At 43.2% G+C, this 27,848-nt stretch overlaps 1 protein-coding gene across 6 annotated transcripts; it reads right to left on the minus strand.

Annotated features, from left to right (window-relative positions):
- Positions 1-610: 610 nt before the first annotated feature.
- phactr4a (phosphatase and actin regulator 4a) lies at positions 611-27,484 on the minus strand. Of its 6 annotated transcripts, none has more exons than XM_075450127.1 (16): positions 27,125-27,484; positions 23,632-23,736; positions 21,753-21,794; positions 14,845-15,015; positions 14,654-14,734; positions 13,046-14,536; positions 11,173-11,538; positions 7,836-7,967; positions 6,791-7,367; positions 5,138-5,382; positions 4,276-4,444; positions 3,972-4,027; positions 2,908-2,969; positions 2,274-2,411; positions 1,841-1,917; positions 611-1,704 (listed from the first exon to the last, which is right to left on the minus strand). In XM_075450127.1, the coding sequence occupies exons 3-16, from the start codon at positions 21,763-21,765 to the stop codon at positions 1,689-1,691; spliced, it is 3,594 nt and encodes a 1,197-aa protein (XP_075306242.1). In that variant the 5' UTR covers positions 21,766-21,794; positions 23,632-23,736; positions 27,125-27,484; the 3' UTR covers positions 611-1,688. The 6 variants fall into 6 exon arrangements, with proteins under 6 accessions (XP_075306242.1, XP_075306244.1, XP_075306243.1 ...); XM_075450129.1 differs by lacking the exon at positions 27,125-27,484 and adding an exon at positions 26,403-26,498; XM_075450128.1 differs by lacking the exon at positions 27,125-27,484 and adding an exon at positions 26,119-26,375.
- Between the last annotated feature and the right edge of the window lie 364 nt (positions 27,485-27,848).

Consider the following 27,848-nt stretch of genomic DNA (forward strand, 5'->3'; position numbering starts at 1 on the left):
TGCTATCCAGCTTTATTGTTTGTTCAAAGTATCAGAGAATCACAGACTGGACGTGAAGCAAACGGTAGTCTGATACTGGTTTCTTGTTAAATTCAGTAAATACAGGATCTTTGTTCATTGCCCAATAATTTGTTTCATTTTGAAAACCAAGAAACAAATTGGCTCAGTTCGTTTTAGTCGAGCTGAGTCTCAGGAACGCAGGTGTTGTTTTGACAAATGTCTAGACAATTGTTTAAAAATTATATTAGTATAATGAATGAATCATTCAAGCCTCTGATCACTTGACACTTTAGTAGTACATTACATGGGGGAGAGCTGCTTCCCTGCTGGCTTACTCCTGTTGAAGCCTGTTAACACAGAGCAAATGGATCAAACACACATGTGCTTTTCTGCAGACATACCAGCTGCGCTCATCTGAAAGCATCAATCCAAACAACGGCAAGGAAGGAAAACATTCTCATGGCGCACTCAAGATGGTGGTGGAATCACTTTAGATTATACTGCCCCCATCTGGTCATTTTAAAACGACACGCATTTATGACTCACTCCCTAATCAGTTCATTTAAAAAAATTTCTAGCACAAGAAATTAAAAGACTGGAAGAAGTATGCTGGATTTGAAAAATCAGTGTTTTAATTTCTAAGTAGATTGTTCAGTTATTCAGTGTGTTCACAAAAAACAGTTTAAAGGTCCCTGTATCAAAAAAAGTACCATTAATAATGGGAAATAACATTTGAGAAATACTTTACAATTAAAACATGTCAGCATTTCATGTCAGTAGTTTACATTATAAAGTCAATCAAATCTACATTATTGATCTATACAACTGCAGCCAGTGATGGACCTGCATATATAAAGTACCATAAAATAGCCAGGAAAATAAAAATATGTACATTTTCCTGCTTTGAATAATTCAATTATAAACATAGAATTAGAGGATCCAAAATGAGAGATTTCTATACACCCAATTAAGAAACATAAGGTGCCTTCTCAGAAAATAACCTTGTGACATGGGTACCGTGAGAATAATCAAATGAATCAACACAAGACAGTAAAACGCACACTTTAGAAGATAGGTTTTTGGAATTAGAGCTTGGACACTCAGAGTTCAGGTGCTGATTCAAATGAAGCCTCAACTGAGTTTTTAAACTAGTCTTTCACATTTTGTCTGAGCCTTAAATCAGGTGGGTAAGTTCATGTGAGGAGCAAGGCAGACGCTTATCAGGACTAGTTTAGCGGTACCATCAGCATTGTTAATACGAGCTGCAGAAATTTTTCTGTGCTTCGTCTTTGTGATTTGAAAAGAAGGGACGTATATACATGAAGGCAGTTAAAGGCAAGAGAGTCTTTTCCCCTGAAGGAGACAGTGTGATGATCCTCCTTCAGATCCAGTCCGAGTCTCACTGAGCTCCCACCCCCAGCAGAAGAGTGGGGGTCCCTTTTGTAGAGTTGGCACCGGGCTCCTCCACCGTCAAGCTCCTCCTGTCCGTACCGAAGTCTAACACCTCTCTGAGAACCGGCTGCGGGTGAACCGCCGTGTAGCTCCAGTGACCCGTGCCGTCTTCAGGTGCAGCAGGTTAGCAGGCGGTTGGACAAAAGGAGGCCACACGTTAGTTCGGAATGGGGAGGGCTGGGCTGTTCCTGCTAATTCCTTCCAGTTTAAGTGCTTTACTGGTTTGGTGTGGGCAGCTAAGGCCGATGAAATCTGGAAGAGAGAGCAGAGAGGCAATTCTAAAAACTGCGTCAGCAAAACAGCTTAAATAAAGTATTGATGAGTCAAATGCTTAAAAGTCCAGAATAGCTGTAATGCATCATTTATGAGAACTGGGCACAAGTCTGACCGAGTATAGATCCTGCTTTCTTCGTGAACTTCCATCTCTGAACTCTTGAATTCATTGAGTTCCTTACGGATGGCAGCCTGAGAAGAAGAGACATGAAACAGCAGCAGAGATGATTTCTATGTAGCTAACAGAACATACGAAGAAATTGTGTATGAAGTGGATTTATCCCTTTGACTTTGAAAACTGAGTTCAGCTGGAACTGTAAATGTCTGTGCCACATCCTTAACTCTAACATGTATACGATTGCTGATCTACATATTTCCAGAGCTTCGCTTGTTAAAACTCAGCCCAGCCCTGAGGAAGCGTCTGCATTTCATTTCTGGAATGTTTCTATGAATCTGCAGGCCAACTAAATCCTCTGAGAGCTGATGAAAAGAAGACGCTGCAGCTGAAATATGAAGGCTGAAGTTCTCCCAGATGTGTGGGGCGTCACCTTGTCAGCAGGAGTTAACTTGGTCCACGGCTTGTCTGCTCGACGGTCGTAGTCTTCAGCGTGGGTGCACTCGACGTACTCGTGGAAACGCAGGATCTTTCTGGCCTGCAGTTCAGCCACTGTGGGTCTCTGAGACAGCTGATGGCAGCATGAAGAGGGGAGTTGTCACTTTCAACTTCATAGTAATAACAAGAACAACATTCAAATAGGCCTGGGCCGGTTTCTGGTACCACGGTTAGATACAAGAAAGAAAAGGAAAAAAAAAAAAAAAACGGAGGAAGCAATGCTCATGATTTCATATCTACTGGAGCTCCTCATCACTCTTTGTCATATTCAAGATGTTATCGAGAAAGTGTCATGACATGGCATTATCTGATAATCATGATTAGTGCTTTTAATAAAATCAGTTTGGGTCACTGAACATCGTTTAAATCTAAGTAATTCAGTGCTGCTATAAATACGTGCTTATAAGTGTTCTAAATATTCTGCATGTTGGTAAAAAAAAATGTGTTCAATGTTTTTCCATTGGGACACTTCAAAGGAACACATATTAGACGTGTTATTACAATTCACTGCCAGAGTCTCATAGCGGTCCCTGCCTGCCGTTTTCACAGTAAATTTGTTGCATCCTGACCTTTCTGGTGAGCCTCCGCTTGATTTCACTTCTCTCCATCCGTCGATCAGCTTCGTTCTTGGCTGTGAGAGGAGAACACATTCCATGAGAGAAGTGGAACAGTACCTCCAGTCAGGTAGATTTCACCTGAGCTGCGGCCGGCGCGCTGCCGTAGAAGGATTCTTTAAATCACTGCCCGACGCCGCACAGGGCGCCGCACAGGGCGCCGCACAGGACGCCGCACAGGACGCCGCACAGGGCGCCGCACAGGGCGCCGCACAGGGCGCCGCACAGGACGCCGCACAGGGCGCCGCACAGGACGCCGCACAGGACGCGCAGAGGGCGCTGCACAGATTGACTTTATAATGTAAACTACTGACATGAAATGCTGACATGTTTTAATTGTAAAGTATTTCTCAAATGTTATTTCCCATTATTAATGGTACCTGTGCAGCGCCCTGTGCGGCGCCCTGTGCGGCGCCCTGTGCGGCGCCCTGTGCGGCGTCCTGTGCAGCGCCCTGTGCAGCAGGGCTCTGTCATTTTACCTGGCCTACCACTTTGTGCCTGAGTTGCTGCCGTTCCCAATCGCTTCCACTTTGTAATAACTTGTAATGTAATAATACTGACAGCTGAATGTGGAATATTTAGTAGCGAGGAAATTTCATGACTGGACTTGTTGCACAGGTGGCATCCTATCACGGTACCACACTGAGCTCCTGAGAGCGACACACTCTTTCACAAATGTTTGTAGAAGCAGTCTGCATGCCTAAGTGCTTGAATTGAAACACCTGTGGCCATGGAAGTGATTGGAACACCTGAATTTAATTATTTGGATGGGTGAGTGAATACTTTTGGTAATATAGTCATTTAAATGGAGCCACTCAGGTCACACATATCTTAATGAAGTGACTTCAGTGTCATTTTGGACAAACTGCAATAAATCTAGAGACAGTCAATAAATGAAAAGGTTAAAAAGATAAAACTCAAACATCAGCCAGTGCATAGCAGAGAGCAGATGCATGTAGTTTTCTTCTTGAACTATCAATGCAAACAAATAAGAAGAAATGAAGGATGAAGAATCTCACCTTGAAGAATGTTTCTCTGCTCCAGCTCTTCTGCCGACGGTCTCTGACTCAACCGCCTGAAAACAGACATTTCATTTATCAATAAGCCCAAACGTTCAAGGGCAAACTCAACATATGAGGGGTGGATGAGGGGTCTGTGGAACAGGATGAACTTCACTATAAATGGATGTAATCAGTGAAACTGCAACAGAAATGATGCTTAAAAGGCAAAGGGCATCGACATTCAAGATCCTCTGTTTACTGATTGAGAGTCAGTGCTCAATTCCACTTCAGCGCTCTAAAGCTTTGCTGACATGTTCTTTACCTTGTGAGCGCGGTGCCGATCTTGTTCCTCACAGCCAACCACTGCTCCCTGCTCTGCCAGCTCGTGCCGTCCTGGTTCTCCTGAGCGTCCCGCTCCCTCTCCTCCCTCTCCTGTTTCTCCAGCTTCAGGGCCAGCGTGTCCTTCCTCTTCACACGGCTCGCCAGCCCACCTGTTGCACAAAAGACCAACACAGTTTACACAGACTGCCATGAATATGCTCTGGAGTGCCTCGCTGTTAATGCGCTTTTTTAAGATTCAGAATCAGAGGTGTGTGTTGGCCCTAAACCAACTAAAGTAATTTGGGAATGAATATCTACACATACAGAGTCTCATTCTGATACTTGCATTTTCCTACAGAACAGTTCCAAAAGCCAAACACGTTAGTCCCTCTTCACGGGCAGCATGTTCAGTGATTTACACTGTTTTGGTCTGTGACATAATATAACGAGATAAAGCCCAGTACTAACAAACTGCTGCGACGGGTGACCGTAGTGCAGTCTGACAACTGATTCACCTCGGGTGCTCTCATACTGGGACAGTAGCTTAACTAAACAGCCAAGCCAAGCTTGATTTATGTAAACTCTCTGAGTGACACTGAAAGCTATCATTTAGAAAAAAAATAAAAGGGCCTTGATTTGGTTCCAGATCAGACTGGGGCATGAGGCCCGTTTCCGCAGATTCACTGATCTTAAAAAGTTTGGAAAATTCGAACCTGACATTAGAAATTCTATAACTATCTTACTGTGCTGTGCAAAGATCTAAAAGAGTTTCTACAAACATTTCCTCGTTGCTGAAGCAGGACGCAGCAAGCAGCAGAGAGCCGCTTTTAAACGGGCCCGTTAGCAGCATTAATGGAACTTACTTGGAGGCCCTTCCTCATCATCATCATCATCATCATTATCATCATCGTCTCTGTACAGGATGGGGCCGTCGGAGTCGGTGTCCTCCTCGCTGTCCCCGGGGCCTCCTCCCTCAGGGATGACGCTGACTCTGGAGTCTCCCACCATAGCCCTCCTGCTGCGGGGCTCCAGCTGAAGCTGGCGGGGCGGCCTCGGAGGATGGAGCTTCCGCAGCTCCTCCTCCATGTCGAAGTCGTCGTCCTCTGGCCTGTGAGGACACAACAGCTGTGAGTCAAGTGTCAGCTGCCCTTTCTTTTCTGTTTTGAGAGCAGCTGCAACACTTGACGGCTGCTCGTAAGCAGCCACCTGGTATGCAGCTTACAGAAATAAAGCTCAGTTATTTATTAAAGAGATTACTTCAAACTTCAATCCTTATTTGGAACACGTGCCATTAGCTTTGGAGCAACAGACTCCCTTCAGGTCAACTAAGTTCTCCAAAGAACTGAGTTCTTATATACTGAATTTCTGAGTTATAAACATTTACATCCAGTATGATAATTTAATTTCAAATGATAGCTTTGAGATTCAAGTGCCTTACAGAATCAGTTCAAACTAATTAAAAACACTTGGGTGTATGTGATCAGCTTCCAGTAAATAACACCTGCGTGTGTTGATTTGATTCATAATGTGCCATTCTGATATTTCAGATGTGTGGTCGCACACAAAGACAGGAGCTCCTTATTCAAACATCGGAAGGTTTTTCTTTTGTCTTTTTCTTCGTTCATATATGTCCCATCTACACCAGCTCATTAACACACATCAAGCCATAGTGCCACAAAGACAGGTTTCCTTCTGATCGAGGTTTGTTTTTCAGAAATGTGACGTTAGAAAACCACTTGGTGTCACACTGAAACAGCAGAATCTAACTCCAAAACAAACTGAGCCACAATAGAGTTAAATCAAACTTATAGCTCATAAAATAGCTCAAAGATCCTGATATGCAGGTAACAGCCAAGCTTTAAAAGGTCTCACTTTATGCCTCTTTTTATAAGAGCCTTTTAAAACTAAGACTACGGGTTATACAGGGTCATACTTCTGATGAAGTATCAGTTTACTGCTGTGTTAAAGTATCATAACGGACCTTTAAATATGGAACAAAGTTTTCAGTTGTTGAGAAATGTATCACTTTACTTTGTCCTGTCAACACATGCAGTTTAACTGGAGTAATCAACAATAAATGAGAAGTATATACAGATTAATCTCCTTTCCACTTTGCATGTGTTCCGTTGGGTCTTAGTTGACTTCAAAATAAATGTAAAACCAAGTTGATTTTGCAAGAATACAAAGCAACTAATAACTGATGAAGTCATTATTTGCAGTCCATCATATTCCCTGTCAATAAACTGTCTATAATACATAAGAGGACTTTGACAGATCCAAGTTGTAATTATCAGAACTACTGTAGACCAGTAGACAGAAAAGAAAAAGTCAGTCAACTGTCAGCTCAACCTTACAGCTTATCAGGCTAGAAGAACACAAAAATGACATAGAATAAACTTGTCAATTAACTAACTAACTAACTAACTAACTAACTAACTAATTAACTAACTAACCAGACAGACTGCTCCTGTTTCACGTTATGTAAGCATATAGCATGGAGTATAAAGCTCACTTACAGTCTGAGAGGTTCGATGGTGACAGGGAGGGAGCGGCGTGGGTTGCCCCCCGCCTCTGTCAGGAAATCTGGGAGAGACTCAAACAGCAGTGAGTGGGCCCTCTGGGAGCCGTCTGGGTTGGCCTGGACTGGCCCAGGGCTTGCCAAAGCTCTCTGGATGAGGATGTGTAGAGGGATGGTAGGATGCTGGCTGGGAGGCTCAGTTGTTGGGCTGGGAGGATCGGCTTGCACAGTTGGCACAGGACCAGAGGAGGTGGCGTTGGGCGGATAGAGCAACTTAACCCTCGGAGGTGACGGAGGTATGTGGGAGGGCGGCAAAGGCAGAGGCTCTGCGGACGTCTGGGCAAGTGCTGTAGTTGTTCCGTCTTCAGCGGTTTCTCCTTTAAGGACAGCAGGGGGCACCAGAACAGGGGCAGAGGCAGGCTCAGTGGAGGGACCCTCTGGGACCTGACTGAGTGCAGAAGGATCCACGGAATGGCGCTTGGTGACGGGCGTCATCCTCTTGGGTGGGGTCGGTGGGGAGCGCTTAGCAGGTGCTGGGACTACAATCACACCGCTGCCAGGCTGCGAAAGCTCCGCTGCCAAACGAAGACAGTCAGTGTTTTAATATTTGTCATTTATATCATGTGATGGTCTCAAACAAAACCTAGTAGCAGCCCACAGACACGGATTAAACTGGAACATGAGTGAGGTTAGTTTTATTAACAAAAAACAAGCAAAACCACAAACGCGTCAGTTTTGGTCGGCGAGAGATGATGAACCTGTTACTGGCGAGCTGAGTCAGAGGTGGGTAACACACACGTGTACATACACTGCATCAGACTTTTAATGAACACATTCACTGCACTTCAGCATTTCCATGCAATGCTTTCTATGCAGCATTTCACACACATTAGTTGAACTAAAAACATGTTGATGGCTGCAATCGCATGCGATGCATGTTTGGTGTTAAAAGGAGATGAAGTTCTCCACGTGCTGTGAAGGTAGCAAATCGATACCAGCAGGCGGCATTTAGGAGGACTGAGCTCTGGCTGCTCGCTGGGTACCTGAGCAGGTCTGACAAGCCCCGTGGCGCAGGTACACGGGCAGAGAAAGGTAGAGGCCGAGCTCACTCTGCCGTCTCCAGCTGGTCCAAAAACAAGGCTGCCTGATTTTAGAGCCCCTGTTCAAGGAGGAAGCTGGCAAAAATGAGTGGAGATGTCAGGGAGGGGGGGCTGGGTTTACATTCCAAGCTGGGAGATAAATATGAAAGGTTCAGATAATGCTTGTCTTGGCTTTACACTGTCCAGAAGCAGAGTATACATCCATCATTACACCATATACACAATCAGTAGAAACGTAACGGAGCAGAAGATAAGAAACATTTGTGCAGCATGGTAATTCTTTATCGTGTTTTCTGACATTCCTGCTCACTCATGATAGTAAAAACTGTTTTTTTTACTTTTGTCCTAAACTGATCAGACTGCCAGGGTCAGAAGTATTGAGCCACCTCTCATTTCTTTATATTTTGCCAGGAAAAAGGGAACCAGGTTTCTAATATCTTTGAGAATCAACATATGAACACATGTGTATGCTCAGATGTCGGCTCACTGCTGATGTAAATTGGTGCGAGTGTTTCTTTGTTGGTTAACGACCAGCACGCAGATTATATGATGTATCCACAGTCTGTGTTTCACGTCATCTGCTCTTACGTTTTTCAAACTAATGAACCAGCACAGTGAAGGAAAGGAGAGCTGAAAACAGACACGGAGAATATTCAATAACACGACCGATGCAATCTCAGACAACATGCTGTTCAGACAAAAACTGGTAAGCTATTTGTAACTGTGAAATTGCAACTTGGGTGCAGAGACCTCGCCTAACAAATAGCGGTGGAATGTATAATGCCATGGAGACTGTGCGAGTTTCTAACTGACAGTACAGGGATGGGCTGTAAACAAGAGCAGCTGTGGCATGCAGGGACAAAGGATATTAAAAATCCAAAGCTAATCAGTTTCTATCTGCCCTCCAGTAAAAAGTTCAGATTGTGTTGCATAAAAAGCGCACACACAAGCTGGTGCACGCCTGCTCCGCAGAGACTGCTGGCTGAACACAACATCAACGTGCTGAAAAATAGCCACACAGCGATGTGAAACTCCAGCTTATAGTCGACACTCTGAAACCGTCGGTGTGAAATGCTGACGCACATGACAGAAGCCTGAAAACGTAAACACTTTGAAATGATCTGCATTTATGTGTGAACGTGATCAGATCTCAGTCACAATTACAAACACACGTGCTGTGCTACCATGGACAGTATGTGAAGCTCTTAACCAACAATATCAACAGAAGCTAACTGGTGTTGGGCTATAGGAAATACAACATGAAACCATAAGTAAAAGGGTAAGGCGTGGTGGAGGCAGCAACATGATTTGGGGCCATTTGAGTGCCTGCGGACCTGGACAGCTCCCCAATCATCGGGGGTCCCACATTTATCAAGGGGTGTTACAAAAAAAAAAATACAATAAAATTGTGTTTGTTCGGCTGAATGAAGCGGCACAACAAAAACTTCACATATCGTCCCCTAACATCTGCTGAAAATCTGCTGAATTCTGTGATAAATCTAAACCAGAATGACTTCAAACAAGGAAAGTGTGCTTTTCATATAACTTCAGCTCCACAGAGGTTGTGCTGAATAACCTCACGCGAGTTGTTCAGAGACAGTCTGGCTCAGCTGAAGCAGCAAAGTTATCTGAAGATAACACAATCTCATCTGAGTCCATCACTGCTAAAACGAGGGTGGAATAGTTACAGAATTCAGACTTTCTTTCCAATATTTTGATGTTGGATCTGCTGCTCAACATGTACAGTTTAAACTACAGTAAAAAACTAATTAGTGCTTCTGCTTTCACTCCCATTTTGGTGCCTTTGATCATTTTCTTGTTGAAATAATTTAATGACACTTAAGTAGAGAACACTAATTGATACAGCGAGCCTGTATAATAAATAATTGTGCAAAACTATATTTGCTGGGACTCAAAGGCAGCCCGACTGTCACCAACACGGTCTCAGACGTCACAAAGCCGAACACTGTGTTCTCTGTAAGTCTGTAAAAGGTTAGTGCTGAGCTACAAACCCACATCCTGTTCATGACGACAAGAAGCCTATCGCTGTCCCAAATTTCAATCGTGTAAATAGAGGATGGACATTTGTGTATCTTTGATGAGTACGTTTATCAATGAAAGAGGGAAACAGCAGAGAAAACTAAAGGAAAATGCTGAAAAATAACAACAAAAAATAATAAAATATGGAAGCAAACTGAACGCAGTTTAACAACAAGACAAGAGAAACAATGACTCGAGTTCCTAAGGCCTCACACTCCTGGTCTGATGGCGACTGGGACACACAACTGGGGTTTCGTGTGACAGAGAGATGAAACTACGCGGCCATGTTCGCCGCAGTTTAAATAGTAAAGGCTATTTACAGAAAGCAAGCTGAAACAACCTGATGATTCACAATAAAAACAACAAGTTCAAAATTTGCCCCGACGCCTCTGGCAGCTTTCTTATTATTGTTGATGAAAAACTCTTATGAAATCATTTCTCATCATCATAACACGGAAAGTCAGAATCATGAGATATTCGTCTTAAATTTACACAGACATTCCGTGAGTTGTGGGGTAGATTTATACCAATGAAATCTTCCTTATACACATCTTAAAGCCCCCATTTCCTTAGATTTCCCTTCCAAGCAGCCTGACCTTTCTCGTAATCTTAAGTGTTCTGAAGCAGCTGTTCTGCAGACTTTTGGAAGGTTTTTCCGAGTTTTCTTTACAAATTTGCACAAAAAAAAATTTGTCTACATATCATAGACAACTTCAAGACAAACAGAAACACCACCGTCAGAGATATAATATTATCTTTACACCAACAAGATGACTCAAAAGAGCTCAAACTTGGTACGTCATGGGGTGTGTGGTGTGTCATGAAAAAAAAAAAAAAAAAAATGATTATAAAAATCAGTTTTCCTTGCAACTATAAATGAAAGAGGGGGCGGTTCAAGACTTTTTCCACAGTATCTAGTTGGTATGTTTCTCCAGGCTGCAGCTCGTTCTCTGTAACCAGCCAGTTTTAAACAGGTTTGGTCATTTTGTTGCAACATTTCCACGTTGCAACGTCACTTCAAGTTCTGACACCTACAGCAGGCCAATAATCAAACACTTCATTTTCACTATAATCCCATTGAGATATTGTATCTGATGGGACTTCTTTGTAAGAGAAAAGTCAGTCTGAGAATGCAGCATGAAACCACAGGGGAAAGAAAAAAAAAAAAAAAGACACACAGAGACCAAAGCAGCCGTTTACGGGGAGAAAGGCTCCTTTTATGCGACACCAAGAAACTCACCGAGCAGTGGAGGGTTGCTGTTGCGGTTGGTGGGTTTGGGTGGAGGGACGGGAGGCTGCTTGGCATGAGGAGGGACAGGTGGGGGTGCGTTACTGTCAGCTGATGAAGCGGCAGCATGAGGTTGCCGAGGCGGGTCGTCGGCTATTAGGGAGACCGTCCTCGGCGGCTTGGCCACAGGTACTTCAACAGAGGATGAGGAGGAGGAAGATGAGGAGGATGAAGAGGAGGGGGGCGGACTTCTGTCGGACTCAGAGGGAGGACCAGTGAGGAATTTAGGGGGCAGCAAAGCCTGCCTGGGTGGGGGAGGATCCTGCTGGGAGTCTTGTGCAGGGTGAGGGTCGGGAGCGAAGCGGACACCAGCAGACTCTAAAGAGGCGGGCGCACACACAAACACAGACAGTCATTAAAGGAGCGACTTCGAATGCGGATCTATGAAAACTATGTAAACAGGAAACACACAAGGGTCAACACACACACACACACACACACACACACACTAACTAAACCAAAAGCTGAGGTGAGGAGCCAAACTCTTAAAATATGCAGAACTTTCCAGCGCTTTTAGTCTTTAGAGAATGAACAACATGAATCAAGGCGGTGCGAAGCTCAGACAGCAGACATGGAGAGATGCCACAGAAGGGTCTTAATGATTCGTTTTTCTAATCTTTTCATGTTAACCGAAATAACGTATCAAAATCCAAAGTTTACTCTTTCATCTTTAGAACCAAAAGCCATTATTTACCCAAAATAGCTTTAGCGCACCACCCTGAGACTCTGGTTAGGCAAAACAGCAACTGCTTTACAGAAAATGAGTCATCTATATTAGCTCCCATGTGAGCTCGGCACAGCTAGAGCAATTATTACATCTGCTGACAATGGGGAACAACACAGTGAAAAAAAAAAAAAACTTGGGGCCTGTGTCCACACAGTATTTTTTATTTTTTCTCCCTTTGAGTAACCATACTCTCGTCTTATCGGGAACAAAAAAAAAGTAAAAACTTGCCTTCAAAGTCTAGTTTTGCCCTTAAGAGCGGGCATTAGGGGCTTGATTGAGATCTGGTGAACAAAGGAGTTTCTGACAAACACTGTGTATTCTCTTATCAGTGTTCTGAGCAGTACTCGGAGATTTGAAATGCTGTCAAGTAAAGATGACTCCCTGCAGAGTCCATTTAAGGGAGTCATAGCTATAAATGTTGCCCAGAGAGGAATCCAGATCTGACTCACCGCAAGTTTGCAGCACCATCTTTAAACTAGAGGGGTGAGTTAGCCGTTACTGTGCATGTGCTTACATTCCTTCATTCACCTTACAACATAGACAATAGGGAGGCTGGAAATGGGTCCAAATGTTTCAAGCTCCTGGAAAAGAGACCTTCAATTCAATATATTGACTTTGTCAGGCTTGAATTGTTTAACATACTAAAAAGCTGGATTTGCTTTGAGAAGAATACAACTGAAAAAGGCTGTTATCTAATAAGATTAAAAGAAAGACCGTATGGGCAAAAAACAAAAAACAAATATTGGACAACAGTCCAGTTTGTAGTTTTGAATATTAAACTTAAATAACCTTTAAATATGTTCTCTTGTAAGTATTATCTAACTGGACAGTGACGGTCTAACAACAGAGTCAATCAGTTCAGTCAGAAGGCAGGCGGTCCCGCTGCAGAAACCGGAGAGGGTGCGAGCAAAGATGTGGAATTTGAGCACATTTGCTGAGGTTGAAAACATCTGTAAACATTTTTTGCGCTGTGGATTTGTGCAACACAGACAGCAGATGAAATGTTCAAGTTTTTTCTTGACATCCTTCGAGAACTCCGCATCTCCCTTTCTGATAAATGCTACCATCAATGTTAACTTGCATAGTGAGAGGTCTTACCTGAGCGCTCTCTGAACTCAGCAGGTGGGTTGTATCTGGGCAGCGTAGTTCTTCGGTCATCCTCTGAGGCCAAGCGACCTTTCTTTGCTTCTTCTGAGGAGCTCTTCTGTAGAGAAGGCCGCAGGTCCATCTCAGAGACGGGTCGGACAACAGGCCTCGAGTCGCCCAAAGGCCGCTGAGGTCCTGGCCTTTCTTTTCTCTCGCGATCTTTTTCATTTCTCTTGGCCCGGTCATCCCATTTATCCCTGTCCTCTGTCCTCTCTCTGTCTTCCAGTCTGTCCTTGTCACTTTTCCTCTCTCTATCATCTCTCTCCATTTGAACGTCTTCCCTGTCTCTGTCATCTTTGTTCTCTCTCCTTTCACGCTCAAGCCGCCGATCTCTATCATCTCTCATCCCTCCTTCCCTCCTTTCTCTATCATCACGCTCCCTTCGTTCCCGCTCATCCCTATCCTTCCGTTCCTGCTCGACCCGGTCCCTATCCTTCCGTTCCTGCTCGACCCGGTCCCTATCCTTCCGTTCCTGCTCGACCCGGTCCCTATCCTTCCGTTCCTGTTCGACCCGGTCCCTATCCTTCCGTTCCTGTTCGACCCGGTCCCTATCCTTCCGTTCCTGTTCGACCCGGTCCCTATCCCTCCGTTCTCTCTCGTCCAGATCTGGATCTTTCCGTTCCCTCTCGTCCCGATCTTTCCTCTCCCTCCGTTCCCTCTCGTCCCGATCTGGATCTTTCCTCTCCCTCTCGTCCCGATCTTTCCTCTCCCTCCGTTCCCTCTCGTCCCGATCCGGATCTTTCCGCTCCCTCTCGTCCCGATCTTTCTTCTCCCTCCGTTCCCTCTCGTCCCGATCCGGATCCTTCCTTTCCCTCTCGTCCCGATCTTTCCTCTCCCTCCGTTCCCTCTCGTCCCTATCCGGATCCTTCCGCTCCCTCTCATCCCGATCCTTCCTCTCCCTCTCGTCCCGATCCCTCCGCTCTCGAATGTCTCTGTCTGTTCTTTCATCTCTTCTCTCCCTGTCATCTCTCCATTCTCGCCTTTCTCTCAAGTCTTCTCTCCGGTCAACTCCCCCATCCCTTTCCCTATCCTCTCGCTTGTCCCTTCTTTCCGTGTCTTCCCTGTCCTTCCTTCCTCTGTCCTCTCTGTCATCTTTACCGTCTCTCCTCTCTTCTCTGCGGTATCTGTCATCTTGTGGAGGTCCTCGAGGTAAAGATCCTCCTCTCTTATCAATATCTGAGGGAAGACGACTTCGTCTATCTACATCCACAGGGAGCCTTACATGAGAGTCCACATCCAGAGGTGCTCTGTTACTTCGGGAAGCGTCAGACGGCACTCTGCTTCGACGTTCATCTCCCTGAGGGAACCTGATGGGATTCCCCTTGATGTCAGAGTCCCCTCGAGACACTCGCACTCCAGCTTCTGACAGTCTATCCACATCCTTTGGCACAGGGTGCCCATTTTTCACTGGCGGAGCTTTGGAGTGGATCACATCATTGGTCTCTATCCAAGTGCAGACACAAGCAGTGAAATATGGGTCATTAAAAGGTCATTTAAAAGAGCCAGTTCACTTTCAGTCATGGATTATTACTGAGAAACAAAAGCTACAACTCTACCTACCGTTTTCAGGAATTTCCCTTAAAACGCCTCTTGCAATCAGCTCTTGGCGAGTTTTCCGAACAGAAATTTTTCTTTCCAAAACTGAAAAAAAGAAAGTCCACACAAATATGTCAAGCATCACATTAGGAACAACCAAAGGAAATATCTAAAAAATACGATAAAATGAAAAAAATAGAAGAAGGAAAGCATACCTATAGATGTTTCAGTGAACTTATCACTTGGCTTCTTCTTCCTCCATTTCCAGGGCTTGAAGATTCTTCCCATTTTAGCAAACTTGCCTTTGCGTTTAGTTGGGGGTGTTCCTCCACTGGAGTTTCCTTCGTCATTACCAGCTGTGCTCTGCTGCAGGTCAACCTCATCATCTGCATGAACAGAACGCCGACAATTACAAAAAAGCACTAATACAACGACATGGTCTTTAATTGGAACAGAACTCTTCAGAACATTTCAATGACACTTTGAGCACTTAAGCATTTACAGACATTGTCACATACTTTTGCAGCTCATTATTTTCCTTTTAATTTGCCAAACAACTCCCTACTACATCGTAAGGCTGCAATGACACATCCACATTATCAATTTACAGAAGACATCATTTTGTCTATTTGTGCAGCATATGTCAAGGCATTGCACAGTTTACATCCGTCCTCAACAAGTCTTCCACAGTGTGAGATTTTTTTCTCTCTTTCTTCTTTGTTTTTCAAATGGAGAGCCAATAAAAGAGTGCCACACATGATTATGTGGAAAGGCTCTCCCATCTCAAAACAACAAGACAGCAGTGCAAGTATTTGTTACTTTAGCTCAAGTCTGATTGTTGGTTTATATCAGTGGCTGGGAATCGTTATTCTGTGATGTTCCATTGTGCTTAAATGAAAAACTTGTGTTCAAACAAGTGAAATCTTGCAGGCAATGGGAATGCAGCGGCTCGGATGGCAAAGCTGCCGCTTCGTTTCTGCACAGGGCTCAGCAGATGATTGAATTTTAATTCTGTTTACAGTTCAATAATCATGAAAAGAAGATAATCTGCATGAAACTATAAGCATGTTGCATTCCATCTCACAACCAAACTCCTGTTTTGTCTTCAGTGATAGATACAGTGCACCCTATTCACTATTTCATGAGTCCAAATTGACTCTGTGATGCCAAGCTCTGCTTGAGTCAACACAACGGACAGAGAGAGTTTGTCAATGAGCTGTTTAGAGGAAATACAAGTCGGAACAACTTCTGGAAACTTTTACTTTAAAGCGGATCTTTGAATCCCTGATTGTGGAGGGTTACTCCCCGTAGTTTCAGTGCAGGTCTTAATAGATCCACGAGTGTCCCTGGGCCACAGTCTGGTTTGCAAGACAGGCTTCACACTTTGCAGTTCTGTCTATACAACAACTGACTAATGACTACGTAAATTAATGTTGTTTTAAACATCAATGAACAATTTAGTTAAATAATCGTGTGCCTAATGTTGACCAAAATAATCATGATAAGGACTTTAGCTACAATTGAGCAGGCCCAAATATAGGTTGAAAGATTAATGGAAAATTATGATTAGTATTTAAAAAAGATCCAATCTCTTGAAAAAACTAGTCCCACTGCCAATCTAACAGCTACTCGTAGCATGTTAAGTATGTTCCAATTTCAACATTTGGAATGCAACTTTCAGCGTTCTTAGTGTAAACCAGAGTAATGATACCCAAATAAAAAGTGTAGTAGGACAAAATAAACAATACGCAAGGGGATCAGAAACTGTGACTCAATACTCAGTTGTTCTGATGGTACTGAAAACACGAGGCAATAATTGGATGTGAAAACACTTTAACAATTCTTTGATGAGTCGTAAGACAGCATGTCCAGCCCTGCATCACAGCAAGTACTGAACCACAACTATGAAGTAGAAATCACGGCGTCGGCTCTTGTGTAAAGAAAAAAAACAACAACAAATGAGGTCTTGAACTGAGGTTGAAGCTTATATCCTAAAGCTTACAGCCATTGCTCTGCTTGGTTCCAAAACTCAGAGTTGTTAACAGGAGAAGCAACACAGCTCAGTATTAAACAGACCAACCCAAAACTTTCTCAGATTAGACACCAAAGTGAGTGTATTTCTCTGCTACAACATTTAATATGTATCACATCTGATCAAATGTCTAAATAATATCTTTAAATATGATTTCGTCAGGTGACATTTGACAACCTTTTGGACTTGTGAGCAGATGTGATCCTGATCGTTTCTACACATTTGCAAACCCAAACAACTGTAAAGTTACTGAGAAGGTGCGGCTGCAATTAAACAATAACATTACCAGTCTGTACATGTAGCCGTGACAACGAAACACATAAATAATGATGAAAAACAAACTGTTGAGCAGTGTGAAACTATGAGTACCACGACTTAAAAAAGGATGTTACACATCAATATTCTACATATTGTAGTTTCTTTTTCCTCACTGGTAGAGTATTCAATTATCACTGATACTGCAGCCCAGGTTCCATCAATCAAAGAAAATGTGCATACAATCTGCTGCTGAAAGATTGCTGGCTGTTTATCTCCGGGCAGTTGCTGAGTAATGCATAGTGAGATTTATAGATCTAACCACTATGTTTTTATCAATTTAGTAGTCTTTAAAAAATAAAATTCAAAAAATGAAGAAAAGTCATCACCAAAGGCCCCACCTGAGAGAACCCCCCCCAACAAACAAAGATAAATTCCAAGAAAAAGAAAAGTACCAAATCATCTTCTTGAAGCTGCAGTCAGCAAATATTGGACGTATATACAAACTGAAACTTGTCTCATCGATTAAAGTTCCAAGTTGCACATTTGGAAAGTTACTGATGCACTTAGTGATTCTGTGTCATCTGGTTACAGGCAATCACTTAACACCAGCCATGAGCTCCACAGCAATTTCCCATTCCAACATATCTGTCCAACTTCTGTGAATTCATTCATTAACTTATTCAAATGAATTCAAACTTACATCAGAATGGGATTACTTAAAATATCTGTGTACTCTGCCTCTCGCCCAATGACAGCTGGGATAGGCTCCAGCCCCCACGATTAAGCGGGTATAGAAAATGGATGGATAGATGGATGAATGGATTTGTATATTAACAGTCAGTGAAAACCTGCTCTACTGCAGCTATGGTGGGATAGCTAGGTGCTACTAACTGTTGCTGTCCTACCCCGAGTCATCAAACAAGGTCCAGCGCAGATGGATTTGGACTTTCACCCCTGACCCCATTTTTGAGAGGCACTTTGTTTCAACACTTAGTTCCACTTATCTCTACTCGAAGCAGACGCACTTCTCAAAAGCAGGTCAGACGACGAGGCTGCGAGGTGCTGCAATACGCAGGTTTTTTTTTAACATCTATGTTACCATCCATTTACATTTACATTGTGCTCTCTGTTCTCTGTGTGGCATAAATGGATCCTTTAATGAGAGGAGGCCGTTCTCTGTTCAGATTACAGATAAGAAGTGGGGAAATTGATCAATTCGCTGACAGGAAATCTAACTTCAGCAGTTTGTCAGTGAATAAAAAAAAACACCACCTTGGACTGAGATCAATCAGTGAGGATACTAAGACAGATGAAGTATGATGATACTGACAGAAACTGAAAAGATGACAACATCCTTCTCCGTCTCTCCGACAGCAGACTGCCGGCTTCATGTATGAAACTGAGGACAGTAAACTCAGATCACTGGCTCTCACAGCTATTTCTGAAACTTGTGAGTGTTAAACTGGGAAGGGTGGAGCGGCACTAAACTGGGAGAACATTGGTGTGGTTTAGCTACAACAAGGACAAAGAGTGATGTGGTGAGCTTCTGCTGCAGAAATACAGGCACCGACTCCTGACAGACGAAATACAATAAAAAGAAAAAGGACAGTTCTCAGAATAAACACTTGAATAATTGCTGCTTTGTGTTTATAGGCAGACTCTAAACAGAAACCTTACTGTTAACACGTGTTTCTGCAAACGCACAGAGATCTAATAAAAGCGCCAAGGCTGCATTGGCCAGCTGGCACTAATGCAACACTCTGCAATCCTCTGGTCAAACTGTCCACATGACTCATGCCAATCACGAGACAAGTTGAAACCAACTATGCAGAGCAACACACCAGAGGCAAAAATACACCCTGCATGTTGAGCAAATGTGTAACAAGGAGGATGTTTGTCAAGAAATGTGAAGAACAAATAATGATTCACCATAGTGGGCAATGACACCGACATGAGAGTCAGGAAGTGTACATTTGTTATATCATAAACAGAGGACAGCAGATAAGCAGCATCACCAGAAAGCTGGGCTACGGTGGCTGCAAGATGTTAGAACATTTATACACGTGAAAAGACTTTCATACACCTTTTTCCGAAGCTTTAAACCAGTTCTGAAGGTTTGTACAAAGTTGTTTGAATAAAAACATGAAGACAGTTGGTGTCAATTGCTGCATTGTCCCCCTTAATCTTGGTTTCACATATGCTTCAATTGGGATACGAGTGCTGTGTGAACACAGAGAGAGGTTTGTGTGGCTTGTACATTTCACAATCACCACATTCCATCTGCATGCATTCTTCTACACCTGTCTGTACCTGCAGTTTCTCTCCACTTTGGTAACACCTGCTTGTATAGAAGCTGCGTTCCTGATGGCTTTCTGCTCTTCGTAAATGTGAGCTCACCTCACAGGTCACCTCCACAACGGAAATAAAGTCATAATTCTGTTGATGGCAGTCAGTAATACTGAGCCTGTGGCCTCAGACTCACCCGTGTTGTGTTGGGCCGGTTGCTGGGCCACAGTATCGCTGCTAGCACTGTGTCCCATGCTACGGCTCCGGTCCCCGATGACCCGCCAGGCGCTGCCTCTCCGGAGGCCCACGGCAGGAGAGGAAAACCTTAAGCCACCTCGCTCTTCTCCACACAGTTCCAGCTACTGTAACTACCGACCGCTTTGACTGCTCTCAAGGCGATTAGTTTCTCTTGGCTCCACAGTCTTGCCCTCCCCCTTTCCTTCAGCCTGTGTTATTTGGTCTCTTCCTCCGTTCCTCCCTCCTTCGTCTTCTCGCTTTAAAACACAAACCTGCTCCCTCTCCCGGCACTTACTTGGGTCCCTCCCTTCTTGGAGATCTGACTTCATAAATAAGGTAGGCCAATAAGGTAATCCAGCAGTCTAAGATGCCATTCATTCCTGAGAGCAGTATTCAGGGGCAAAGTTCACCGCAGGGGAGGTTTGACACTTGGCCGGTCCAGGCACCATGCCTTGAGGGATTTGCATTGCAATGACACTACCCCCCCTCCCTCCCTCTGTAAGCACCATTTTACAGACTGACATAACACTACTCCCTGAAGACTGAGGGGCGGGCTCAGTAAGGTGAGGTAACTTGATAAGTGCAGGGTGAGCCAGGCCAAGGTGGAGCTCAGCTCCAGAAAACAGGAAGTGACACAGCGCAGGTGTACAGTGACACTCTGTGGGGATTGTCCTTTTAAACAATGAAATGATGCACGTAAGGATGACTCAGTCCTACATTAACAACTCAGTTTTTCCTTGGTAAAATCCTACATATCATCACAACATTTAAGTACGAAATGGTTTTATTAAAACAGAAACTTCAAGGGTTTGAATAAAGAAAAAAAAAACAGAAATCGTGATGAATATAACAACTCCAGCTGAAACATCTCTGAAACGCCTCTTGTGACACTGAGAAAGCAGCATAGCAGTTCACTGTAAATGGCCTTAATCGCACTAACGGGGCAGAAAGAGGACAGCCTGCTCCTAACATGTCTATCAGAGCAGTTTGATTAGATTACACATTTTCACAAAGGAAAAGGCTTCTTTTAAACTGCTAACCAAACAGAATTTAACTGCAACAAGCTCAAAACACAACAGAGTAATATGATAACCATGAGCATCTTTTTCTCAACCTGACGTTAAGCTATGCTGCAACCCTGTTGCTCCCTCTGCAGTTCAATTGTAGTTACAACACAACAGCACAGCGCAGACCCAGGAATGTATGGAATGTACGACCACATGTCTGCTTCTGGTACAAGGACGGTAATTAGGACAACAATCCATGAAAGCAAGGGCAAATAAACAGGGATAACATTCTTCATTTACTCCATGTAACTGACATCTCGTCCTTCTTTTTAAAGAAACATTTCCTCAGGAGACCACGACGTCCCACTGAACAAAGACATGGAGCTGTCATTACAGCATATCTACACTAAACCTGCGGATGTAATGATCCTTTGCATGAAAATGATAGCACACGTGAAGCATTCCCGTTGCTGAACAGCTGTGTCTTCATTCAGAAATGCATCACTTTTAGAACAGAGCTGAGGAGGAAGTCCAGTTTATTTTTACTGCTTGGCCACAAGGCCAGGCTGGGATGAGTACATCAAGCCTCTTAATCTGTTCTCACCATGGGCCAGTTATCTGTAAAGTACGAAGTACTGTCCAGCTCGATCGTGCCAGGTCGACCCGATACCATCAATTAAGCCTCAAACAGGCATAGTTAAAGTCAACAACGTATAATACTTAACAGCTATGAGAAAACAGATTTACTCACAAATATACTCAGACTGCACAGCCATCTCAGGTGTTCCACCACAGATGCTTCAGCTGCACCGTAACGAAGCTTAGAAATGAAGAGGGTTGGCGGCACGTGGGTGTACAGTGATACCCAGCGCTTGTCAAATGATCGAGGTCAGCGGTGCAATGAATTCAAGGCCATGTGTGGTGGTAAGAGAAACCAGCAGCTCTGCTAACGCTCAGGAGTGTCCTCAGGGGGAGGGCTTATCAGGTAGTTTCAGTGATAAACAGCCCAATGCGTCACATAGCCAAGCCCTTAAAGAACACCTTCATAATCTAAAACTATGTCAACACTTCATTTTCATAACACTACAGGCGATACAAGGAGACTCCCCCGCATGTAACATACAGGATTTAAAACCCTTGAAATCAGAGGGTATAATTCAGCCTCTGAGTTTACAGGCTATCCAAAAAGTTTGGGGGGGGGGGGTTTGTAGAAACTTAACAAAAGTGATATTTTCAAGCAGCGGTATCATAGAAGCACAGAGCAAATATAAATGATTGAACTACACATCTCAGTGCGTCTTACCACGATTTTCCATTCCAGTGTCCAAAACTCAGCGGTCGGCAGCTGAAAGAAATTGAACAGGATCAGTTCACAAAAATCTGAAAGGTGGCTAAAGAGAGCATCAGAAGACAATATACAAGCTTTACAATGATTCCTATAATCTGGAAAAAGAACCAATAGACCATATCTTTAAGTGGCAAAAGTATGTGAATCCTCAGGGTGAGCTCGCACCTGAATGCCATCATAAGTACGAGTGGGCTAAAGTCTGAGCTTCCCAACATGTTTGTGCAGGTTTATCGTGGAGTGAACAAAGGTGATACAGTGGAGATTGTGCTATAACTATTGTAACAGCAGATACTGGAAGTCATTTTTCTAAATGAATAAGGAACCAGTGTAATGTTTTTGCCTCATTTGTGTCGATTTGTCTTTATTTTTTTTTTTGTCGGATATTTTTCAGTCGTATAGAACATGAACATATGAAGAGTTCACAAAGCGCCAAAAACCGCAGAACACATTACATCGAAATGAGATCCAAGCATAAACACTATCTGACAAAATATCAAGAAATTGTTTTCTTCGCCTTTTCCCTCACTTGCCAATTTCGAAAAAGAAAATCAATAAATGATTTTCAGGGTTGTTCAGTCGATGGGAAGCAGATTAAAGCTTAAACAGAAGCTCTGCCAAGTTAGCCCAGAGGCTTCAAACTCAAAGTGACAAGCAGTTCTGGGCTGAAAGGGACACAGAGTCTCATTTGGAATTCCTTAGGAGGGGAAAAAAAAACAACACAATGATGAAGCTTCAGTGTTTTTAAGAAAAAGTCAAATAATCTAATGCCAACTGATGGACAGCACAGCAGTATGAGGCACTCTTCTCTGAGCACAGTTGTGATCCGTTTGTTTTAAAGGAGACTTCAGGTGTGTTTTTGTGAATACTTCTGAGTTCTAAATAATCCAACAAAACCACAGACGACTTAATGTTCTGTGTGGAAAATCATATAATCAAAGGTGGAAATAGGAGGCAGACTTGGGAGTAATTCCTGACGTGTAAATGTAGGTAATTAACTCATCGTAAAAAATATTTTCCTCCAATGACTCATTAAAAATCTGAGCCTAAAGTTTGCATGCAGAACCATCGAAAGTTTTAAGCTGAGAGAGAATTAAACTGGGGTTTCAGGACTCTTGGACGCCTGGATGAATATTACATCGTCTCTGTATTTCTCTCTGTGGAAGCTGATCTGTATTGAAGACAGAGGAAGAGTCGTGATTCAATATGGGTTTATTTGTGATGTCCCAAACAAGGCCATAGCAGTTAAAAAGGCCCAAACAAGACAAGGACCAAACCTCAACTTAACCGAATTCCCATTTCTGAAGATGCCCTGGAAAAGGTTGCCAACAAAATGTGTAGAAGGTCGTGGAGATGTTCCTCATCAACTTAAAAAAAAAAAAAACATGGTAGAAAAGTCTCAAGTCTAACTAGCTTTCATCATGGTCCAAAAGATGACATAACTGACATCATGTCCACGGAATGAATGTCCTGCAGCTTTAAGAGCGAGCAGCGTGTGTGTGACCACAGAAATATCAGGATGACAAGGACAGATACGCAGCTGACACTGACTAACTAACAATTTGTGTTTTCTCTCCCAGAGAGCTTCACAGTAACTATTCAAAGGATGACCCTGCATGCAATTGGTCTAAATCAGTAGGTGGGACCACATTATGTCAATAGCTGAGGTGGCTCCACACAGCAGTATCAGGCTGCACTTTGGAACGTCAAAAGTCTCCAGAAGTGGTAAAACCCAACAAAGCTGAACAGACAGGTGAGTGTAGCTTCATGAGAGGTGGAGCAAGCTTTTTTTTTAAAGTATAGCAGATTCTGTGAATTGTAGTAGTAGTTTACTTACTTCTACTGAGGATCATTGATGATCAATAAAATCCTCCCTGGAGACAGTCTGGCCGTGACTTCTGGTTCCAGTGTCACAACTCGGCAGCAAGTGATCACGACACTCCTGTAAAATATATAAACACACAAGTAAACGATGCATGAGGACACAAAGTCAACTTCCTTTGCTAAATATCTGCAGAGTAAGATGTTTATTAAAGAAGATTTTCCTGGACATGACCTGTCCACTACCAATAACTTTGTCGTACTTGTTAAAAAATTAGCTCATTACCTCAAAGGTTTTCAAGAAACTCTAATATGAGCATTCTATGAGCGACCAGCCAACGCCTCAGCAAGGTCAGCTTTGATTCAGTTCGACTGGTTTGACGAGTCTTGGCTCATGATGTACACACACAGCCTATGCTGAACAGGAGCATTGTACACCACTTCACTCATCCCTGATTATTGTGCAACACAATAATCAACACTAAGCACACAAACTACCCAATAAATGATAAACACTTGATTTAATTCATTTGCTTTTCATTAAAAGGCCTCATCACTTTACTAATCATCATTTCCAATCAGCGTATGTAGAGAGAGAAACTGATAGGCAGAGCAATTCATAAATAATTCACTCAGTAAACTTCAGCGTGTCTGCAACTCAACTGTGTTCTCAGATGTCGTCTCAGTGATGGTGCGGCCTAACAGCAGAACAAACACTGAGCAGAGTTACTGTGCCCCAGCTCGTTTGATGACATACAAGTACCAGAAAACTAGAGCAGCTGAGACAGTCAACACCACGTGAACAAGTTCAAACACACACAGTTCACACCCAGTGCGGTCGCTCTTTACCAAAGAATCAGGGGGCTGAGGAGGAGACAACCAGGACTCTGATTTAAGCTGGGTTCAAACTATTGCCTCCATGTTGGTGTTGTGAATCAAATGCGCACAATCTACATCAATACGAAAAACAGCTGAGTACATCTGAGAGAACTGTGCTCAAAATGGCAGCCAGATTTTCAGGTTTGGTAATAGGATCCATCAGCAGGAATTTAGCACTTTGACATGAGAATCTTTTTGTGTTTGTCCATGCAGATGAGCACTTCCACCATGACTGCACAACTTTGAGTGACGTCTATCAATTTATTGTTGGACACAGCTGACAGTTAACACAGTGGCATATATGGGAGATACACCAATCAGTTTCATGACTGTACCAAACTCGGAGTCACAGGTGTTATATAGCATCACCACAACTGAACTTATAGTGGCTAACAAACAAACCAGCGCAGAACACAACAAGCTCAAAAAGTCTAAATCTTGACTAACCTAAATCTTGTACTTTTGAACTGGGCTTGGTTTAAAGCGCTTCGCCAAAAGTGCAATGACAAAAGAAAAAATTCTTAAAACCCCCCTCTTCCCACAAAGTGCGTATAAAGGAGACTCTACTCGATGTGGGATAGCCTATCTGGGATTTAACCTGTCTAATTGGTTTTTACTGCCAAGTTCCGGCTTGTGTCGTAGTGTGCGGCGGACTGTGACAAAAACAGCTCGAGAAAAGCTGCAAGTGTTCAGAATTTTAGGGCGCCGATGAGAGTGAACACACCAGAAACAGGAAATGACACCGACCTGTTGCAACAGACATGGGGTCTGTCCAGTCACATGGGAGAACTGTTGATCCCATCTTCTCCATAAAAATGATTCGATGCGTTTTGTAAAGTGCTGTTGGCTTCTATGAAGTGTCGCTGCATTTTCCCTTTTGTTTGTTAAGTTTGGCGCTTCACAGCCACCATAGATGTGCCCTTTCTGTGGCTCTACTGGAGCTACAGTGCTGTTTAATAAAGAGAGCCTCTCATAAAGCCTCGCTCCTTTGATTCGTGTATGAGGGAAGATTCGTTCTGACAAATCTCCCAGACTCGGTGTCGAAACTTTTCACGCACGTGAATCCACTGCGAAGTCAATGTTTAAACTAAACTGTGTTCCGGTTGCCGCACTGATAGTTCATAAACTCTTACACAATCCTGTTTATTCACTGTGAGATCTCAGTTAGCTCATTAAAAACTCCCCTTGGAAAAAACAGCCAGTGCACAACTGAAAGGAGCACAATCATCCATTGTGCCGTGTTCATTCTGCAGAGCTGGCAACACTAAATGAAGCGCGGAGCTGCAGTTTGCATGAGAGAGATCTCTGAAGCGCAGTCAATAGCGAGCTGATGATTGCACACAAATATAACACACTCTGATTATACAAGTTCCGTAGCTCCAAAACAGTCCACACACGATTAACTTCCATCACTTGTTTTTAACTCTATAAACTGCAGTAGCTTACTTTACAAAATGTCAGCAATGTTTGCTGTTCATTTCCAAATTTATATTAAAAAAATAGCACAGAATAGCACAGAAGACGCATATATAGTGATATAAACGTATATACAATTCCAAATTTAGTTTTAAAAAGTATCTGAGAGATACTCCAAACTGCCAGCCGAACTGAGCCAAAACATTACCTCCTCTGTTGAAGTGAGGGAACAGTTGGATATCCGCCAAAGAATCTGTCCTGGTAAACAGGATTACTCGGGTAGGTGTCCCTTTCCCACCACCAGAATCCTCTGAAAATAAACCTGCCCCAGCCCTGCCAACCTCTGTCTCTCTCCTCGATGTTACCCACCTTCAGCCTGCAACACTGAACTGAACTGAATCTGCCACCTGTGATTGATAAGTGAGATCTAATCCCTGTCAAATGCAAGAATCCGTAACTTATCTGCATACAAAGCGCAATGACAGGACTGACCTGATTACGGTGGTGGATATCTAGAACAAATACAATAAACGCTAGCTCCTTTTGTCCTCCCTCTTTCCAGGACTCTGTATAGTCCGTACAAGGCGTTTTACTGTTTTTAGTCAGAACTGAAAGCACTGCGTGCTTGTTGAGACAAGTCAACGGGCCTGTCAGTGGAATGCGGTGGAACGCTTGACAGAGAAAACCGGCTTCCTTCCCAGAGATTCAGTGTAATGTAATATAATATAATATAATATAATGTTACAGCTGCCATGCAAAGGGTTCACTAAAATTCTACTAAATGTTCAGATCATCAAAAAGAAATTTCGACTTGTTTTTTTGTCATTCATTTGGCAGCGACTTTAAGTAACTTAGCATCACCCGAGCTAACAAAACATGCACACTAATGCTAACATCAAACAGGTACAATTACCTGTACAACAGGGGGAGGGGGGGTTGCGATACTTCATTACAGTTCAAATACACACCGTTTTCGGTCTCCTTGTAGATATCTTCTTTCTAGTTTGGTCGACTGAAGCTTAAGGCAAGACATGCATTACAACGGTAAAGGTATAATCCTTGACTGATGCTAACTAAAGTTAAGTCAGGCAGCAACAGGTGGCTACTGTCCCTCTACTGTAGCATTAGCCTGGTGTGCTAACATAAATGAGCTCATACTTGTCAGTCCAGTTTTCAAAAATACCTTTGCAATACCGCTTACAATAGCTACTCACCTTTAAAAGTGCGCTGTTTTCCAAAATGTAAAAGGAACCAAAAAACTCAAAGAAGCATTTTTCCCCGTATGCACCGAAGCCCTGATTACTTTTGACACTTGTCGCTGCTGTCCATCACAGGCAGAGAGCAAGGCGGAACTAGTTCCAGCGACTACCTTTGGGTCCGAATCAGGTCACATAAGCAACTTTGAAGCGAAGGACAAAAACTTACGAAAATTCCCCCAACGTTACACGGAGTATGTGAAAAAATGTTAAGAATGGTATTTCAAACTTCTTTCTGAACACTTTGTTGTCAAAAGGTGTTGTTGGATAAGTCGGTAGTAAGATTAAGCACTGAGGCGCATGCGTACCTCCTGTCGCACTGTGGCTGCTCCCCCACCTGATGAAAAAGCTCCGAGCACGCGCCACAGGCACAGAGGCAAACCTTAGCAGTCACGTGACAGGATTACTGTAGGAAATGACATTTCTTGGTTACGTTTGAGTAGAGAGTGGTTAAATAGAGGTTACAGTGTGGTTTAAGGTTGGTCGCTGAAACTCTTTTGTTGAACATGAAAAGTCGAGGCTCGAGGAAGAGTTTTATAGAAGAAAAAAAAAGGGGGGGGGGAGATAACCTAGACGGAAAAATAGAAAGAGGAAATATAGACGGACATTAGTCGAACGTCAAATAAGGAAAACATTGATTTAAAAAAAATATTCAAAATTGCACCACGGTCTACTGACAGAA

This window comes from Odontesthes bonariensis, chromosome 18 (genome assembly GCF_027942865.1).
Source record: "Odontesthes bonariensis isolate fOdoBon6 chromosome 18, fOdoBon6.hap1, whole genome shotgun sequence".
NCBI lineage: Eukaryota > Metazoa > Chordata > Actinopteri > Atheriniformes > Atherinopsidae > Odontesthes > Odontesthes bonariensis.